This window comes from Egretta garzetta, unplaced genomic scaffold (assembly GCF_000687185.1).
Source record: "Egretta garzetta isolate BGI_Z169 unplaced genomic scaffold, ASM68718v1 scaffold337, whole genome shotgun sequence".
NCBI classification, from domain to species: Eukaryota; Metazoa; Chordata; class Aves; order Pelecaniformes; family Ardeidae; genus Egretta; species Egretta garzetta.
The window spans coordinates 500,299-519,413 of NW_009260181.1; the positions used below are offsets into that span (position 1 = coordinate 500,299).

At 43.4% G+C, this 19,115-nt stretch overlaps 1 protein-coding gene across 9 annotated transcripts in view; it reads left to right on the forward strand.

Annotated features, from left to right (window-relative positions):
* The window catches only part of KIAA0753 (KIAA0753 ortholog), a 19,273-nt gene extending 12,668 nt beyond the window's left edge, over positions 1–6,605 (forward strand). For 6 of the 9 annotated variants that reach the window (XM_035897236.1, XM_035897234.1, XM_035897237.1 and 3 more), the window contains 3 exons: positions 697–778; positions 2,365–2,485; positions 2,663–5,298. In XM_035897236.1, the coding sequence (XP_035753129.1) occupies positions 697–778; positions 2,365–2,485; positions 2,663–3,212 (753 nt within the window). In that variant the 3' untranslated portion in view covers positions 3,213–5,298. Of the gene's footprint in view, positions 1–696; positions 779–2,364; positions 2,486–2,662 lie in introns of all 9 variants that reach the window. The other 3 variants (XM_009641841.2, XM_035897239.1, XM_035897241.1) reach the window with 2 other exon arrangements.
* Positions 6,606–19,115: the final 12,510 nt, after the last annotated feature.

Consider the following 19,115-nt stretch of genomic DNA (forward strand, 5'->3'; position numbering starts at 1 on the left):
TTTTTTTTTTTTTTTTTCTTTTCGTTAGTTTGTGATACAGGATCCTAGTGTTCTTGCAGCATGAACATCTCAAGGAAATATGTGCTGGGAACCCAAGATATTTTACAGGGCAACATGGGGAAGTCAGACAAGTTATAGACCCATTTTTCTGTCTAAATATTCATAAGGTTATCATTTACTTGACTTGAACTTTCTCATATATTGCTTTCTTAAAAATTTTTCTTTCATCAGTTTTTCCATAGTTTTTGTCTACCTTCCTGTCCAGTGAAATTTATCCTAACTTAGAACTACTGAGTTTAGTGCCATTTACTTGCAGAGATTCATTCATAAATTGGAAGCGTGAAGCTTACATTGTGCAGTGTCTGTGTCCATGTGAAGCATTTAAACATACATTTGAATTCACTTGGTAAGGCAGGAACGGCATGAGGGCCCTTCAGTTCTTTGGCTAACTGCTGTCGATCTGAAATGGGAGGAGTTGTCATGGTACTGACAACTAGTTGAGTCTTCAAGGATGGCATTTTGAACGAGATGATCATCTGTGATTTCACCCACCTACCCCTTTTCTGTGTTACATTAACTAGGCAAAATAAGCCTACTTTGACTGAGGAGGATCATGACCTGCTTTCCTGTTGGGTGGTAACTAGTACAGCTGAACTGCTAAGTATGTGTTGACTAATTTTGTATGTTCAAAACCAGAGATACCAGGAGGCTGTACGCAGGAGATTCACTCAGATTGTGTACAGTGACTTGGAGTTCCAATTCCAGGAAGGCAAAATGGGTAAGTGTCTTTTTCCCTGTACTCTGTGTCTTTGAATTCAAATGTTTTGAAATCAGAATCACTGGATTATGTGTGATCAAGTGGCACCATCCAGACACGTTTTTTCCTATAGGTCCTCCTTTCAGAGGACTGTTGCTACAATAGTGTTCTAAAATCAACATTTTAAAGAGGAAGGATCTCTTCTGAGAACAGGCTGTCATTTCCTACTTGCCTTTACTGGGGCTGCATTTGGATAAAAAGCACTGCCAGTGCAACTTAGCTGAAGGAAAGGAATCTTTAACACATGCTTCCAATCATCAAATGTTCAGTTTGAATGTTGTTGTCCCTTTTGACTTGATTCCTTTGAAACACCATTAATTACTTAGCAGGAATCATTTTCATGCTGGTGAATTCAAAACTATTCATAAGAGTTCACAGGCTGAGGTATGGTGTGGCGAAACAGTCTTCAGTGTGTTCCTGCTGTTGATTTGCTTAGGAAGGAACAAGCAGATATTTATCTTCTAGTTTGCTTCTCCCATTTTCTTTCCTTTGTTTTAATAAACCATCAGTTTAAATGGCTTAGAGTTCAAGAGTAAATGTTAAGTAAATATTAGCGTAGCAGTGAATCCATGACAGTTTAAGGTTCTTCTGGCAGTACACAGAAGATAATGTTAAATTACTTAAGCTTAGAAGATTTTTCTCCTTCCTTATTCCTTTCAAGTGATGGTGCCTCAGAAAATCTGGATTTTTCTGCACAGAATTCATTATCCAATGTGCTTCAGCAGAAAGTATTTAATCCTTGAAAAAACTCACAGTTTGGATGCTTCCAGTTCACATTGATCACAATTTTCCTGCTTGCTTTTATTGGATGGAAAACAAATGAAAGAATGTAAAGTCCTTCAGATGAAAGATATAACTAACTTTCCACATGAGACTAGATTTTTAATCGAGAGGGGCCTAAGTCATGTTAGTAGGAAACTACTCACTAATGGAAGGTAGCATTCCAACAATAGTTTGATGTTTCCCATATATAAATGTACATACTTTAATATTGTTTGCCACAGTGGCATGCCAATAAGGGTGACTTATGCTCGCTGTTTTTCCCATCGCCCTCCTCCATTCTTTATCCTACTATTTGATTGAGTACAACAGTGAAGCTACACTGATTTTTCCACGCTGGCTATCTGGTCACATTCTGACTTTAATGGAACTGTGTTGGTTTGCACTAGTTGGAAAATCTCACAATAAGACTGTTGAAGACTTAGCCTAAATGTTCCTGGGTATTTTTTCTATGTCTCGGCTTTACTGCTGAGCTTAGTAACTACACTAGTTTTGGAGTGGTATTTTCTATCCCGTAGGACTATCCACTGACACAACAAACTATTTGTACTAAAGGAAGAATTTCTAAACTGCTCAGCTTTAATATGCTGAGCTCTTGGAAACTCTATCTTGAATTTACATTTTAGGAGCTTTTCACCTTCAATACTTTACTTCTCTGTAGGACTTCCCCTTAAAAGAAGCAAAAGTCTTTGTGAGGACTTACCTGCAGTAAGTGTAGTTTTTCTCTTCCAAAGAAACAATTTTAAATGTTGTTTTCTTCCTTCTAGAACAACAAATTGCATCAACAGCTAAAAGACCTACATCTCCTCATCCAATTCAGATAACCAAATTAATCAGACGCACAGAGCCAGAAATGGACATTTTTTTTGAAAAACATTTTGATGGCAAGTAAGTAGAATATTCGGCCCTGCACAAAGCTGTGGTGCATACGAGCTTACGAGCTGTGTGTCTTCATTATAATGTTTTCATTACAGAAAATGATGGTTACTATTTGAAGAGATTTTCTGACCCTTCAAAAGATACTTGAAAATCTAGTCTGGCTTAATGACTATTTTATATTTCCAGTGATATTGATGAAAACAAAGAAGCAGAGGAGAAATTGCAGACTGGAAACTACATCCTGCAGCCCTTGACTCAGAGTTCTCTACAGAGGGAGTGCTATGTGTGTGTCTCTGTGCCAAAGCATATGCTCCAGAGCATCTCGGATTATAACAGCAGATACCAGCATCACTTAAAGCTTATTTCCCATGAGGCGGTAGGCAGTTTCGATCCATGGCAGATTGCTGAGAGGTATATGAACTGTCTTTGTGTTTTTGAAGTGAATGTTTCAGCTGATGAAGAGGTTTTTCTGTCCTTGCCCAGGAAAGGAGTGGGGAGGGGGCCATTTAAATTCCAAACTGAAAGCCAGAAGCAGTCTGTTAATTGGACTCTTTCTCTACTGGTATTTGGTGTTCATGGATTTTTAAGGCAGTTGGATAAAACGAAAGGATATGGGAGCAGAATGTCCTGGAGGAGTGATTATTTTTCACATCTTTCTATGGTGTTATCACAAAAACCACTGCGTGAAATAAAGGGTAACTTAAATTCTTTTCAGAAGACTGTCATCAGCAGGTAAATTGAAGGAAAACAAAATTAACTTTTTTTTTATTTCTCCTGAGTGAAAAAGAAAGCAAGCAGTGGAAATAACTGTGCAAATTTTAATCTTTGTGGTGAGGGATTATGAAGTTGATGTTCCAAGGAACAACAGTAGATACTCTTTAAAAAGAGACCACTGGCCTTAGCACAGATTTAAGTGCTTCCCCTTCCACAAGTCTTCACGCCTCACGGAGTTCACTGTGGGAAGTGTGACACGAGTGGCTTACTGTCCCTTAGGACAAATAGAAGAGGTGAAGAAGCAAGAAGTAACAGCCTCTCTGCTGTTCACTTCTTGCAAAGAAAAATTGCTTATCGCACTAAGTAACCAGGGCAGCGTAAGCTGAAATACCCACCCTGCACTGAAGCTCGAGTGGGTGTTTTGATTGCTCAGTAACAGGTATAGCAACTAAGTGATATTGCTGCTTATCATTTCCTTGCACTTTTCTTGAGAGATTGCATACAGTTGCCTAGAAATTGTGCTCAATATGTGTGATTTATTTCAGAAATCACCTATTGGTCTTGTAGAGTCCCAGCCCAAAAAATGCATGGAAATATAGGCTGAACTTGAACCTTGCTAGTCCTGTTCTTTCAGAACTGAAGAAATACTGGCTCAGCATCAGCTGGCATAGAGGGGCCATTAATTCCCTGCAGATAGGAAACCAGAAGACTTCTGACTATGAGAGGAGAGAAATGAAAGAAGAAAACTCTGGAGTATTAAGAACGAATTACAAAATCTAACTTCAGTGGTTACAGATGGAGTGGTTTGCCATAATTGTCTGTATGGCAGATAGGACATCAGGCTTAATTGCCAAGAGTTTTTCAGCTCCTGCACACGTTTTTAGTGTAGTAGCATTGAAATCAATGATACAGCTCATTTGAGTAACATTTGGCATCTGCATCAGTGTTTCCAGGAGCTGGGTCCTGCAATACTTGGGATGACTTGCACGAGTGCAGTTCATCATGTGTGTTGATGGTTTGCCTAACTGTGGATAAGTAGGCAAATGTTTTAATAACTGTGGTTAGATCACTGTGTTTGAATCTACTGAACTGAACCACTGAAATACGCCTTGTCAGATCTCAGCACTGTCATTCTGCCGTCTGAACTGTACTCCCTTTCCTCACTGGTGTGAGGCTGGGTAGTCCAGGGACTGGCACCTTCTTGGGACTGGCAGATAGATTACACGGCAGTGAATCGCTCCTCCTGACAGCTGAATGCCACTGCTGCCATTTGCCTGATACGTGTTGCTGCTTGAAATCAAACTACAAATGCACTCCGATACACAGCGTGCGTCATTGATCTATTCTTACCACCAGAGGGCGTTATAAATCCTTTTATGTAAAATAGTATGACTGTTTAAAGGAAATACTCCCATGCTATGCTCAAAAGGTCTTAGAAAAAGTAACTTTATGATATTTTATAATATATGCGAAACTCTGAAGAGAAGTTTTCAAGAGGCAGTAAACAATTGTGTTCTTGCACTAAAATAGTTTTCCCTTATGTAATATCTGCTGTGGTCCAGAGATCACTGAAAACTGAAATCTCTTATCTCACTTTTCCTTAACTGTATTGCTCTCAGTAAGGCCTGATTCAGCAGCAGCTAAAATCAGTAAGAAGCTTCCCACTTACTTCAGTGGCCTCTGGATGAGCACCACAGTATGTTAACTCTTATTCCCAAAGCAGGATTATTATCTTAAGAGTTTGAAAAAAGGAAGCAACTGAGATCTCTCAACACTTTTAAGCCTGAAGTACGTCCTTTGCTACAAACCAGACTGAGGAAAGAATTTCTGATCTCTTATGCCACACATCAGAACACATGCCAGATCTGTTCCTGGGGCTAAGCAGTAGAAAGAATGAAAAAACAGGAGAATTTGCCTTTTAAAATCGGAGCATTGATATCAATGGAGTGAATGACTGGAATTCGGAATCTGACTTTCTGAACCTTTTCCTTTTCTTTTCCCTCCCTCTCCCTCAGTCTTGCGGAGCAACTAACAGAAGAAGCCCTATGTGATGTGGCAGCAGAGCTGCAGGATGTTTGTGAGGATTATGCAGAAGCTGTGTTCACATCAGAGTTTTTGCAGCCAGCGCAGTAAATGTTTTCAAATCTGCCCCATTATGAAATGCAGTGTCAGCCTCAGTCTTATCAGATGATCTCATTTTCATGTTTTTTAAAAAGTCTGTGAGATTAATTCATTTTTATGTGTGGTCTTACTGGCATAAAATATTGGGAGGAGGACTGGGTTCAAGCAGTGTCACAGGCTTAGCTGTACTATGCCTCAATTTTCTGCTTTAAAATGGAGAGAATCTGACTTACCTGCTTTGTAAGGGAGCTGTGGGGTTTATTCTTCTCAGTAAAATGCATTGAATATATCTGATTTTTTTGTTGGGAGAATGAAGCATTATCATATTTCTAAAGCCAAGATAGAACAGTCCAGAGTAAAAGCTGTTTGGTTTGCTGTTTAGGGCTTTCAGTATCATGCAAGAAAGATGTCTGACCACCATGCTTAGCATATACAACAGGATTAACTCTTTCGAGGATGTAGCTATCCAGAGGAAGGATTCTCCTGGCACAGCATTAAGTACAGCATTGGCTGTACTCATGGGCCAACAGCCTGCTTGGACTCTGACAATCAACTTGTGAATGTCGTACCTCTTCTGCTGGTTTCTGAGTATCGCTAGTACATTATGCGCAGACAAATGAGACTTTTCAGTAGAAGCACGTGATGGAGGTTTTCCTCCTTTTTTCCTTAAACCAGTCTAAAATATTACAGTTTTATCAGCACTTAGTGATCCAACCCCACGCTCCCTACTCTTAAGAATCCCACTGAAATCAAGAACAACAAAATAAACGAACAGCTGGCATTTCTACAATATTGAATTAACTTGTCTCAAGTAATCAGCGTACTAGTTGGGGTTATGCCTGGTATGAGCAATGAGTGATAGTTATGTGTGGTAGTATTCCAGGGAAATGTGAATTCAACCCTTGAGGTAACCCAAAAAAATTGACAGTCTTTCCTTTGGTAAATTTCTTTTCTCCAATAGTGTTCAACCTGTAACAGAATCATTTTTAATCTTCTAAGACGACTTTTATTTCGTCTGATTAGAATATACATTTTTAAAATAATTTTGTATTTATTGAAGCCTGGTTTACTCTTTTGTTTGTCTTGAAATTTGCACCAATTGTATTGATGTAAATGTTACTGCTGATGTGTGACTTTGCTGCTGTGTGATTTCTGTAATTTAACACACGTATTTTTTTTATTTCTAAGGTTATAGAGATAAGCCTGTTTTTAAGTCCAAAAGATTAAACCCATAGTATCTCTATGTATGCTTGTGAAAGTATTTTCAGGATCTTTTATTTTTTAATAAACAACACTTGTTTCTTAGGGCTGAACATAGTTTTAATTTAAGATAACTTCCATCTGAACCCATTTGGAATAACCAGCACCAAACATGCACGGGAGTACCTGGCAACATTACAAGAGTCAGACTACCATATGCCTGAAGTAACGTGGTCATCTGCCAAGGTAAACACGCTTTCTCTCTTAAATCCAATGGTGCTGTGAGTGGTATCCTCTGGTTGATGAGGCCAAAGTGAACTTGTATTCTGATGGGAATTTTGTGGCGTTTGGGTGCCTCTTGGAGCAGAAACTTGTGGGGAGGAAAAGCTTTCGGTAGGATCCCTGACCACAACCTTCAGTCCTTCCTAAGGTACTTAACTGAAGGGGCTTGTAATGCATTATTTACACGTGCGAGCTAGATGATTATGAAGTTTCTACCCTGAAACATTTCATAGTAGTAGGACTTCATCTTAAAGTGACTCTGCATGTCATTGTTCCTAAGGGACAAATGGGCATCACACTGGATAAACATACGTGTGCATAATTCTTGTCACAATATGTTGATAGAGAATATATATGGGGCTGAAATGTGCAACCATAGCGCCACAGCAATTGTTAACTATGTATCTAATGAGCCGTTTTAACTGGCCATGCACTTATTTAAAGTACTGTCATGCACCTGAGTCCATGCTCCTTTAAAGCTAAGTTATGTGGGAGTACCAGAAGCAGTTTCAGATATAAAAAGTATTTTAATGGTATAGGTAGTGAAGAACACATTTTCTTGGAGATTGTGCTGTTTCTCATTGTTGAAAGTCTTTAGCAACACGTTAGATACCCAAAATGCACTTTTCTACCTGGTGTTGCAGGGAATCCACTTCTATGGATCTGGACTAGATTTTGTTATGATCTTTGCAGGCCTGTTTTTTTCTTGATTCTTTATGTGCAAGTTTCCTCAATGTCAGAGCTGTGAGAGGGATGAAGCAAAAACAGGATGAAAGAATTCAGTGGTTCTAGGACGTGTGGACAACTCCAATGAGTATCAGTTGCTGAATCATATATGGCTGAAGCAGAATGAAAGTTTACGGAGTGGTTCAGGGTGGTGTAGGTGACGGCTGGCAGAAGCACATCAGAGCGGTCTGGTGCAAGGGCAGTGCCGTATCCTGGGTGCTCCAATGAGCACTAACTGCCCTGACTAGCCTGCCTGGCACCACTGCCCATGGCCAAGAGCCCCCGCCTTGTAGTCCAACAATTCCCTGGTCCTCACCAAAGCTGTGCCACAGGTACAGCCATGACCCCCTCTGCCCCCTGCTCATCCAGCCTCACTTGACCTTGGCTCCGACTCGTTGCCTTGTGTGGTCTGGTGATGCCGGGGCTGTCCGTGGGACTTGTGGCTGTTGCCACCCTGCCTTGCTCTGGTGCTGTGGGACGGTGTCCTGCTGGTGCGGTCGCTTCCCAGCCCGTGCTGTGGGTGCCCTCGGTTGCTGGCTTGTCCGCCCTCCTGGGGCAGCCGTGCTTCTCCTTCCTGATGGATTACGAGGTGTGCAGGGAGTGATGGGCAAGGGGTGGCTCTGGAAATCCTCTGTAAGGACCCTGGAGACAGGACTGTGCATTTGCATTCTACAAGCAGCTCCTGCAACTCCTGAAAACATGCAATCTACTCTGTAAATATTTAACTGTAGAAACTAAATTGGCATGCTTCTGGGAGCGAGGTAGTTATGGCAACAGTGTTTGTTCTACCAGTGCTTTGGAGAGTTACTTTTTTCTGCTAATGTTGGACCTAATTCAACTTCCATTAATGTCAGTGTAGGAGCATAACTGAACCCCTTTCTTCTCTTTGGCTTGCTTTGTCTCTGGGTTGCTCCTGGAGGCTAACATTATGCACATCCTGCTTCTCTAGGGACTACTTTCCTTCCACCAGGAAAAAGAGGTGGGGTTGTTTTGGTTTGTTTTTTTTTTTTTTTTGAGAACTGATTCACCAGCAATAGGAAAAGGGGGCTCTGTTCATGAGGTACATGTCAGTCAGTTATCAGCCAAATAGATCTGCCTCAGTATATCTGCTCAAGGTATGTCCTGAAGAACATAATGGTTTTCAAGTATATTTTTCCTCAGAAGGCCCCACATTCTTTCTTGAGGCATTCTTGAGGTACTGGGTCACACGTACATTTTGGGATGGTAGTCTGGTCTGAGGGAAGCAGCAGGTGAAGGGCAGTGGTCCCAGCTGGTCGTTACCATCTGTTTCCTTGTGCTTCAGCTGTGTGTTTGTGTCTGCCCGTCGTCTCTTGCATAACAGAGGGTGCAACGTGTTGGTGAAGGGGCCGCCTCAGTTCAGCAGCTCCGAGCACATGGAGGGGAGCGCCTGGCCACTGGAGCTACCACTACAATATTCATGAGGGTGCCTGGAATGGACTGGTGCCTGGTGTTCCGCTCGGCTCGCTCTCGGGGCATGTGTTGCCTTGGCTGTTGATACCTGACGCACCACGTAGTGCTTCTCTGCATGGGCAGGTTATTTCAAAGTAGACAAAGTGCAATGAAAAAGGGAGGGGGGTGGAAATTGTAGTGAGCTGACAAGGAAAACCAATGTCTTGTTGGTCTGTCCTGGCTGCTGCAGCTGAAAGGAAAACTAGCTGTTTCTGGTAACATGTCCTAACTCTGTTAGGCTGATTTCTTTTTCATATTGCTGTTCATTAGATCCTGATTTATATTGATAGAAAAGATTTACCTCAAGCAATTCAAGATGCCTTTGAAGTTTACTCCCTCATTGAAATGCAAGCAGTGCTAATCGGTTATCACTGAGTTACAGCAGCCAAAATTCTTATTCTGTAATGCGCTTGTCTCTGAGCGAGTCGTAGTCCGTGATCTCGATCACACCAAATGCAGAGCAAGAGAACAATCAGCGTTGATGAAGTCATGAGCTGAAAATGCTGATTTTTTTGAAATTACATTGCAATTCTTTTTCTGCTACCTCCCCCTTTGTCTTCAGGGAAGTTTTGCTCATCCTTCTAATGAGCTGAGCAAAAGCTTGGACATCTTACTTGCATCTGCCTGATTAAGCGATCCCAAATTTCTGCAGGCTTTAACCTCTCTTGGGAATCTGAGTCTCATTTATTTATTGTGCTGATTTTAATTTTTTAAGTTTGGCTATTCCTTGCCTCCCGTGAGTCAAACATGAGAATAGCAAAGGCATGAAGGCTCATGTCTGGGGAGCTGGTCTACTCCAGTTGCTCCAGTGAATTCTTGGTAGAGAAGGCAATTTCAGCTGGAGTTTGGTGCTCAGCAATTGTCAGGCATTTGGTCTTCAGTTTGAGGCAATCTGCAAAGAAACTGGGCTTCCTGTTGTAAATTCTGCAGGCTACACCAGTGCAGACAGCGCAGTGGAAGCGAGTTCGCTGTCCAGGTGTGCTCACTGGAACCTTCATTTGTCTCAGGTTTGTAAATTCCAATGAAGGGTTACACTCTCTGTAACTGTCTGTTGCCTTTCAACTGGGAAAAGCAGCTTGTTCTAAATATGAAACTAAGTAGGACCAATTGAACTAAAGGTATAAACTAAAGATAATGCTGCTGTTGCTGCCTCCCCCCCATGCTTAACCCCCATCCCTCTGCCTTTCCTCTCCTGCTCCTGCAACCAGTCTGAGTATTTGGGCTGAGTGAAAAAATGCCAGACAGAACCCGGTGAGCAGGGCAGGACAGGTACAGAGAACAATGAACTTCTTTAAAAGGGGAAGAAAGAAAAGAGTGGTTGCTTCTGTTGCCAAGACTTCCAGTGTGGATTTCTGCCCGCGTCAGGAGTACATGCTTCACAGTGATTATATCAGCAGGAGGTGGCACCAGTGGTGTCAGTTATTAATAAACCTCTTAAAATGCACATGCTGGCTCTTTCTCTCTTTCTTCCTTCTCTTCCTTTTTTTAACTCACTGTAGCAATTTCTGTCCTTTTTTGAGCTGACACAGAACAAAAAGTCCACAGTATTAATTAAACATTAAATAGCATTGTTCAAACAGAGATGCTCAAGGGAGATCAAGCTGGGCTATTCCATACAGACAGCTCCTTAAGCTGGCTCTTGTGGAGTCCTGCTGTCTCGCTCTGTGTATTGGCAGGATGATGAGAATTGTCTGCTGGTGGGAAGCTGTGAAAACCTGAGGAGGCTGTTTCCTCCAAATGTAAGGTGAGGATCAGATACCTTCTAAAGAGGGAAGCAGCTAGCAGTTTGGGAGTTACAGTAGGCGATACTTGCTTGCTTCAGGAGAAGCCATTACTGGGAATACAGGTGAGGAAGTGTATCTCCTGCCTCTCTTTACAGGCAGGAGGAAATGGGCCTCAGGGAAGTGATGTGCATGGGGTCACCCAGTGTTTGCACAGCACGCTGCAGAGTCCATCTCTTGACTCAGTCTGGGCCTTTATGGGCTGATGGATAGAAAAATATGGGCTAGGGGACTTTCTTCCCACCCACCCTACATCTTTTTACCAAATTATTAACTGAAATTTTTAGCTGAATTTGGAGGAGGAACCAGCACTGAGTGAACTGAGAATATTTGTACCTTCTGAATATGCAGCAAATTAAAAAATTAATTTCTTTACTGGTGAATGTTCTTGTGAGCTGGTTCTGAACAACTGTGTACCAGCAGAAACCAAGTTGGAAGTCCCGGGGGAAAGATGCTTTTTTAGGAGTTACTTGTGCATTTCCAGTTCATCTATGGTGGGATTTTCCAAACTGTTAACTCTCTAAACGTGGTATAAATAAATGTATATGCTATCGTCAAGCTATAATGGCTGTTTATAGCTGACAGTCTTACTTGGTTATTAATTGCGATATACCTGTAACAGCAGAGAACTATGCCAGTAACTCCCTTGCTTCCTGCAGATGCTTTGCAGTTTCAGATAAGCTGTTTGATACCACAGCTCTATGGCTATTGGTACCTGACAGTGACAGGTTAATGCCAGCCTAGCTGTGCCACTCTGCATTTCTCAGCTGTGACAGTGTGGGTCTAACTTCAGTCAGAGTGGTGTGGGTGGCATGGCAGGTTGCTGTGAAAGTATGAAAGGAAGGGAAAATAACAGTAATAATGATGATAAAATAATATAGAAAACAAGTGATGCACAATGCAATTGCTCACCACCCGCTGACCGATGCCCAGCCCGTCCCCGAGCAGCGATTGCTGCCCCCTGGCCAACTCCCCCCAGCTTATATACTGAGCATGACGTCATATGGTCTGGGATACCAGCCCTGGGGCCAGTTGGGGTCGGCTGTCCTGGCCGTGCCCCCTCCCGGCTCCTTGTGCCCCTGGCAGAGCAGGGGAAGCTGAGAAGTGCCTGCCTGGTGTAAGCCCTGCTCAGCACCAACTGAGCCATCAGGGGGATACCAGCATTCCTCCCATCCTAAACCCAAACCCCAGCACTGGGCCAGCTACTAGGAAGAAAATTAACTCTATCCCAGCCGAAACCAGGACAATAGGGTAGCTACAGCTTCAGCTACCCTCCTTTCCCTGATTCCTTGGGCTCCTCTGCCTTGCCTCGCTCAGTGTGACGGGAGTGTGAGCATGGTTTGTGCAGGCGTGTCTGCTGTGCAGCTACGCATCCGCAAGCTGGCTGGGTGCCGTGAGCTGGGGACCTGTGGCAGAGTTCAGCCACTTTGCAGTGTCGCTCCCCAAAGCAGGAGGAGCAGCTTGCCCCAGCTGAGGTTGGTCTGTGCCTGGAAAGCCAGTGGGAATTGAGGCTGGGTATGTCTGGGAATAGAGCTGCTGCACTGCAGAACAGGAATGCTCCATAGATGCTTCTAAAAATCCTGGTATCACAGTCTCTCCCTCTCCCCTCGGCATTTCAGTTAGGAAACAGATGACTAAAAATAGCCTACTGTCTACAGCACCCGGAGAGCTGTGCTGTCTGATTACTCCTCTAGCATTTCATGTATTCAGGTCTCGTTTTTTGATTTGTTGCTTTTTTTTTTTTTTTTTTCTTCCCAAATAACCAGTCCCTCATTTAGTAAAAAAAGATGGATTTAGGATCAAGCTGATATTCATCAACAAATCTTCTTGTATTTTTTATAGTCCTTCCTCCTGCTGATCTTTCCTAACGTTCTGCTGTGCTATGGATCAGCAATCAGGTTCTGGGAAGAAGGCTCCTAGCAACGCATTAAGCCACTACAACAATGTTGTAGAAAAAACAGGCTGCCTGTATGAAAAATAACGTTGGGAAACTGGTAGACTTTTCCACATGGAAAGAATAGATGCCCTGTGCTTATCCACTGAAATGGAGAGACCCTGCAATTTTATCCCTGTCTTCCTCTTTCTTTAAGGGAAAAATCAGAAAGGGCTCAATGGAGCAGAGCAAGCGTGAGTAATACTGGAGACTGAGAGTTTGGGTTAGATTGGGGAGGCAAGGGAGGACAAAATCTGAGCTGGTCCATATGAGCAAACCAGTAGGTGGGCAGGGCAGGTTTTCGCTTTTGTTTTCAACCAGCTGATTAACTTGGGCATTTTCTGTATGTCTGCAGCAACCCAGATAAAAAAATGTACCTTTAGGTTTGCTGGCTTCTTCCTCCTCTCCCTCTCAATGGGGTGTTTTCTCACTGTCCTGTCCTGGTTTTTGAGAGTGGAAAGCTCGACAAATGTGACCTGTATTCTAACATTTGGAAAATTTAGACATTGCCCTCCTTCTCCAGCTTCCTCCCTTTCCCGTGTCAAAACTTGACAAAAAAAGCTCCCAAAATTGCCCTAAAGTAACAGCATGAAAATCTAAAGCTTCATACTATTCCCTTAAATTTTGATTAATGAATTTCTGAACGCTGGGTTTTTTAATCTGTGGAACTGGTCTTCTGAAAATTGCTAAGATTGCTGCCCTTGATGGGCTATTTAGAGCGGACAGGGAGGATTGCTGCTTCGAAGTAATTTTTCCTGCAGCAGTACCAGGTACGAAGAGCCATGACTGTGTGGGCATGTTTGAATGCGGGAGCTTTACTGTAGGGCCTGGAGCACATCTTCCATGTGCTCTCATTCGTACCCAAGGAGCTGTGTTTCTGTCTCCCATCTGGAACTGGAAGCTGTTTGCCTTGTGTTCAGCAAATCTCTCCCTTTTATTAAAGAACTGTAAACAGCGCAGGGAAAACAGACAATCTTGATTAAAGTAGTGATTCCGCAGTGTGGTAACAAATACTGTATTTATATTAATTACTCATGAAATGCTGCTTAAATCCTGTGATTTTAATTCTTACCAACTTTCTTTCCATCTGTTCTTACACCTTGTGCCTTCCTCCTCACGTAGTGACCAATACTGGAGAGCACTGGAGTTAAAACAGCAAGCACCATTTTTCCTTGCCTGCATTTAAGAAGGCCTCCGCCCTGACGGTATTGATCAGCCCAATTCTGCTCCTGTTCTGATAAACCTTTAAGTGGAGATGTTCTGGCTATTGAGAAGACTTGAGGCGGGAGGAAAGAGCATCTTTTAGTTCAGAGCCAATGAAGAAGTAACAGATGCGGGGGCTGACCGGTTCAGGACCGAGCCTCCCTCAGCTCATGCTCCTGCAGCTGCTCACAGCTGGCTTGGCCATTAGTTAGACCCTGCTGCTTCTCTGCAGAGCATGACCTGTGGTGTTGCTAGGAAAATCTTCATCACCGGGCCCAGGCATTTGTCTGGCTGCCTTGTGTCTGTTGTGGACTTTCTACAGCCACGCATCCAGCGTCAGCTGCAAAGCTGAGTAACCCTGGTGTCAGGCAGTGCAACCTTAGTAATAAAGGGCTGTATGAGGCCTTTCTGGTATCTGGGCTTCACTAGAGCTAGCAGCAACCTGGCGACATCACAGCCTCCTCACCAAGCCACATACCTTCCTGCTAGACAAGTCCTTGTACCTGGGGGTACCATAAAGTCTTTGTCGGGACCAGTTGCCCATCCACTGCTGTCTTCTGTTAATGCCTCTCTGGATTATGATTTTGTTCCTTTTGCTTTTTGGCAGAGCGCTGCTTTCTCAAGTGCTGGGCTCTGACATATCCTGCCTCTCTCTTATTTTGGCTGTGGGTGACATATAAACAGTGCAGAGAGGCCTCTCAAACTATTTGAAGTTATATTGCCAAGAGTTGCCATCTCAAGGCTTGTTCTTGGATCCTGCACAGCTTCTTTGGCTGTTTCCCTGGCACGAGCAGCTACAGAGCAGGTGTATCCGCTGCCAGAGAATTTCTCAGTCCTTCCAAGTAAAACAGTGTAGTGCAACCCATTTCTAGTGGGTGGCTGACGTGCAACACTTGGCTGTGAGCTGCTCTACCGCCTGGTGTTTTCTCTGACTCAATGTGGTGTCTGTTCCTTAGGGCTGCCTCGCAAATTCTATGGTGACTTCAAGGAGGATATGGGAACTGAGCTTAAAGGGTTCTCTTGACCTTCACTGCACCATCCTCATCAGCTGCTCTCCTCAAGTCCCACACTGCTGTATCTCTGAAGCCTTGCAACTGCTGATGGAACTGCATTCAGCATTGCCCCTTCTTGAAACAAGCAACTATCTTCTTGACTTTGGACAAACAACATTGGCTGTAGAGGACAGATCTCCCATTTTCCTTACTTTCTGAGCAGTCTCCTATGTTGGCTCCGAAGGCTGTTTAAACCAGATTGAACCTAGTGTCAGCAGGCACAACTCTGTAAAAGCCAGGCTTGAATTTAGTCCTGGAGTCATCAACCAACCAGTTGACCTTCAGCTTTGCTGCCTAGGCCCTTAAGTGTACAGCCAGAGCAACTTGCCCTGCCCAGTTTGAGCAGGTTTGGATCATTAGGTGGGCAGATGTTTCCAGGGGGCAATAGTGTCAGTAGATCGCTTTCTTTGAGCTCCCATCCTCAGGTGGCTCTGTATTGCCTCTATCACATGGCACTGCCTATTGTGTTGATCGTTTTCTGCATGAATTAACATGCAAACCATGTTTTGTACAAGGTTTGATTTCTATAATTAGACATCTTGCAACACCAAAAAACCCTAATAATGATGGGGTGCATCCTTTGGCAGAGGCTTTGTCTCGAGAGGAGTTTCTCTGCTCTGTTACAAGGAAAAGAACTCTGGTAACCAGCAAAACAGAATGTGTTCAGAATTAAGAGTAAATGTGTTTGGAATTAGATTCTTTTCTCAACAGGTACTTGGATGTATAAATATCTTTAAAGGCATTCCAGCTCAGGCCATTGCCTGGCTTAGTACCTTTTTCTTACATTACTATCTTGCTACGACTCTTGTAGAGGTTCTACGTGTCCTCTGTAATGCATGAAAAAACCTGTGCCTTTACGTACTGAAAGGATTTAGTTGCAATCTCTGAAGCTTTTGCAAGTCTTCAGGAGAAAGAAAAAATTTCTGGAGATTTATGTTGTCAAGGGCTGGTAGTTGTCTGCTTTCAGTTTTCAGGACAATATAAATTAACCTTTTCCACTCAAGGGAGGCACCGTGGTTCTTACTGCCTTCAAAGGCTGCTGTTAACTGCCTGCTCAGGCAGCCATGCCCATGGAAAGCCTTTTTTTTTTTTTTTTCAGTCACTGCATCTAGCCCAGTGAATATGTGTTGGAATAATTGTGGTGGTGTGTGTGAACAACAACAAAGCTCATGCCTTCTTACATCCAGAGCTATTGCACAAAGGTCTAATTCCTTTCTAGCTCCTTGCGGGAGAACGGTGGGTGGGTAGGCAGCTCATCTGCAATGACTCCTAGGTGATGGAGCCTGGGGCAGGCAAAATGAAAAAGCTGCTTTGTATTTCTTCCAGTTTGGTTTGCTGGTCTGATTTCCATAACACTGCTGAACAATGGATGGGGCACCTGTTGATGGTGCCAGCTTATGTTCAAATTGCAAACCAATCCTATTAAACTGCTATTACACACTAATCCAATTGTCTTTCAATGGCTGAGTCAGAATCTGATTTTAAAGTGTGTTTTCAAAGAGGCAATAATATAACTTTGATTAAAGGCAAAGATTACTCTTACATGCTATTCAGGGTCTGTCTCCTCTGAGCAAAGGAGCGCAGGGAAGAGATAGCTGAGCTGGCAGGAGAAAGCAGTGTTTATCAAACTGATATGGTAGTAGTGTCTCCTGACCCAAGTTCCAGCCATTGCCTACTAACCTGTTACGTAAATATAGTCGCTTGGGATGCGTCTTGTGGTGTGGTGTCACTGCAAGGTGCAAATTTGCTCTTTGTGATCTAAGCTGAAAGTTGTTTAATGAAGAACCTCGGAGCATGGTGGGCAGAGCTCTGGGAACACAGACCTGGATTCCACTTCTGCTGCTGGTCTTTGCACTTTGCTTTCCCTGTCAGCAAAAGGGGTAGAGGACAAAGAAAGAGAGAGGAATTTAATATTTATGGGATCTGAGAACACTGTTGTTCATGTTCTCCATACAGTTCAAATTCTCAAGGCACTTCAGAAGAAAAGCTATGCTCCCAGTAAAATTAGCCAAATCTGTTTGGAGCATAGAACGTGGTGGTTTTGAAAACAGTTTGCAGAGCTTGAATCTCATACAGATGTTAATGCCCAAATTGTTTCTGCTTAAGGAACAGACTGAATTGACTTAGTTTGGTATTTGTATTTACCTGGAATATAATATTAAGCAGAAATCTTATTGATACAACAATTTTGGGTACCTTGTACAGACATTTTATGTAAATGGACGCATTGTTTTGTGTCTGCGTGAACTGCTTCACATCTCTAAACGTAAGAGCTATCCTAGGCAGGTTCTCTCTCTCCCAGTGAAGATTTGGGGAGCATGGAAAAGAAATCACTTTCATTTTAATCTTGGTCTGGCTATTAAATTGAGTGCAGTTAATGAAGGACAGAGATTTTAAAACAGGTAAATGTCTCATGGGAGTCTCCCTGGTTGTTTCCTACCTGGAAACAAAGTTCTTCCAAGCCCTAGAAAAACTTCTCCTCTCATTCAAAGTTCTGTTCAGATGATGGTAGGAATCTGCTCTGGTGTGCCTTCTGTGTGGTAGCTGACACGGAGACTGTTCACCTGACACTGCTCAAAAGTTACTGTGGTTCACTTCAGTTACCTTATGAAACTGCTTAGCAGCAGTTAGGATTGGGTTCTCGTCGCTCATGCTTTTGCATGCCCAAACTGAATGCAAATATGGGAAGGATGGGGACCTTTCAAAGGCTACAGTGCTTTTGAGCACACAGATCAGTGTCTGGCCTGTAATGACTGATGTGCATCACTGACGGACTCTTTTAGCGTGTGCCTGCAGTACGGGTAGGTTTCTTGAACTAATGCTGATGTGAGGCTTAAGTCTTGTGCTGGCCTTCTGCATAGGTGACAGCATCAGCTTTGGAAATAAGAGATTAAATTATGCCTTTGTCAATGCCACCTTCATAGATTTCAGAGATACCGCACTGGCATAACAGAAAGCAAAGCCTAATGCACATTTGTCTGTGGTAAAATGCAGGAAGACAGTTGCTGTTTGTCCGTCACCTCCTTGCATGCTGTTGTTGTGATAGCCTTTCTGATGAACTGCAGATGGGTCTGTCATGCATCTGATAGCTGTGTGTAATCATTAGTGTTCAACTACCTGTTCAGACTGTGTTTCAGTCCCATCGTCTGTCTTTTGTTCTGTTTCCCACTCCAACTTGTGCTGAGTTAACATCCAATTAAAAAAGGTGGTTTTATCCCATTGATTACCGACCTGCTCCTTTCCAGAAGCGATGGTGGCTGTCACATCTGTACAAGACAGAAGCTGTTTGGAAAAAACTGCAACTTTCACTGTAGGAAGCAGCACGGGGTAGGGAACTCGCTGGTCTTGTCCAAACGTATCTCTGCTGTTCAAACATTTTCCCCTGAGCCAGTACTGCCACCAGATCCGTGAATATATCCACAGCCTTTCTCTAGGATTGCTTTATTTGGTGGCTTGGTGGCTTAGTGACACTATAGCATCCTTGGGAAAGCACTCGTGTGCTCAACTCTTTTAAACGGGACTTCAAGTGAAACAGCAGAGGCAATGTGGCTCAAGGCCAAACCTTCCAGCATGCAGCACTGCCACCCATAGATGGGGGAAGGTCAATGAGAGTTTACCTGCAGCTGGCTCTGGGGGTGAAAATTGCTGGGAGTTGTGGCTCTTCCACTCAGGCCTCAAACAAACCCCCTGAACTCGCTCTGCTCTCAGTGGTATTTGCTGTGGCTCCGTGAACGAACTGCTTAGCAACACCCAGAGCAAAGCATGTATTTCTTTTTATGCCTACCAAGTTGGTACTGGCACAGAGCATTTAAGTTGCTTTAGGACTTGGTTGCATTGTGGCTGCTTGGCTCTTTAACTGCTTCCTTGGGCAAAACTGGTGTCTGCTGCGCTTGACTTGGTGGTGGTCTGATGCGTCGTCAGTAAAGCGGGAGCCCTCGCAGGCTCCCTGCCTGCCTCCCCCCAAGAGGGGCTGCCACTTAAGACCTTTCTTAAGGCGAGCTTCTCCCAGTTCTTGAGAGATCTGGAGAAGCTGGTTGCTTTTTTTCCTTGGTGGCGTTAGAGAAATGTCTCTAGTTAGGCTCTTGAAGGGGGAAGGAAGCACGTCTTGCCCTCACAGTTCCCAAGCTCAACCTTCTCAGCAGGCTGCAGGCAGCCTG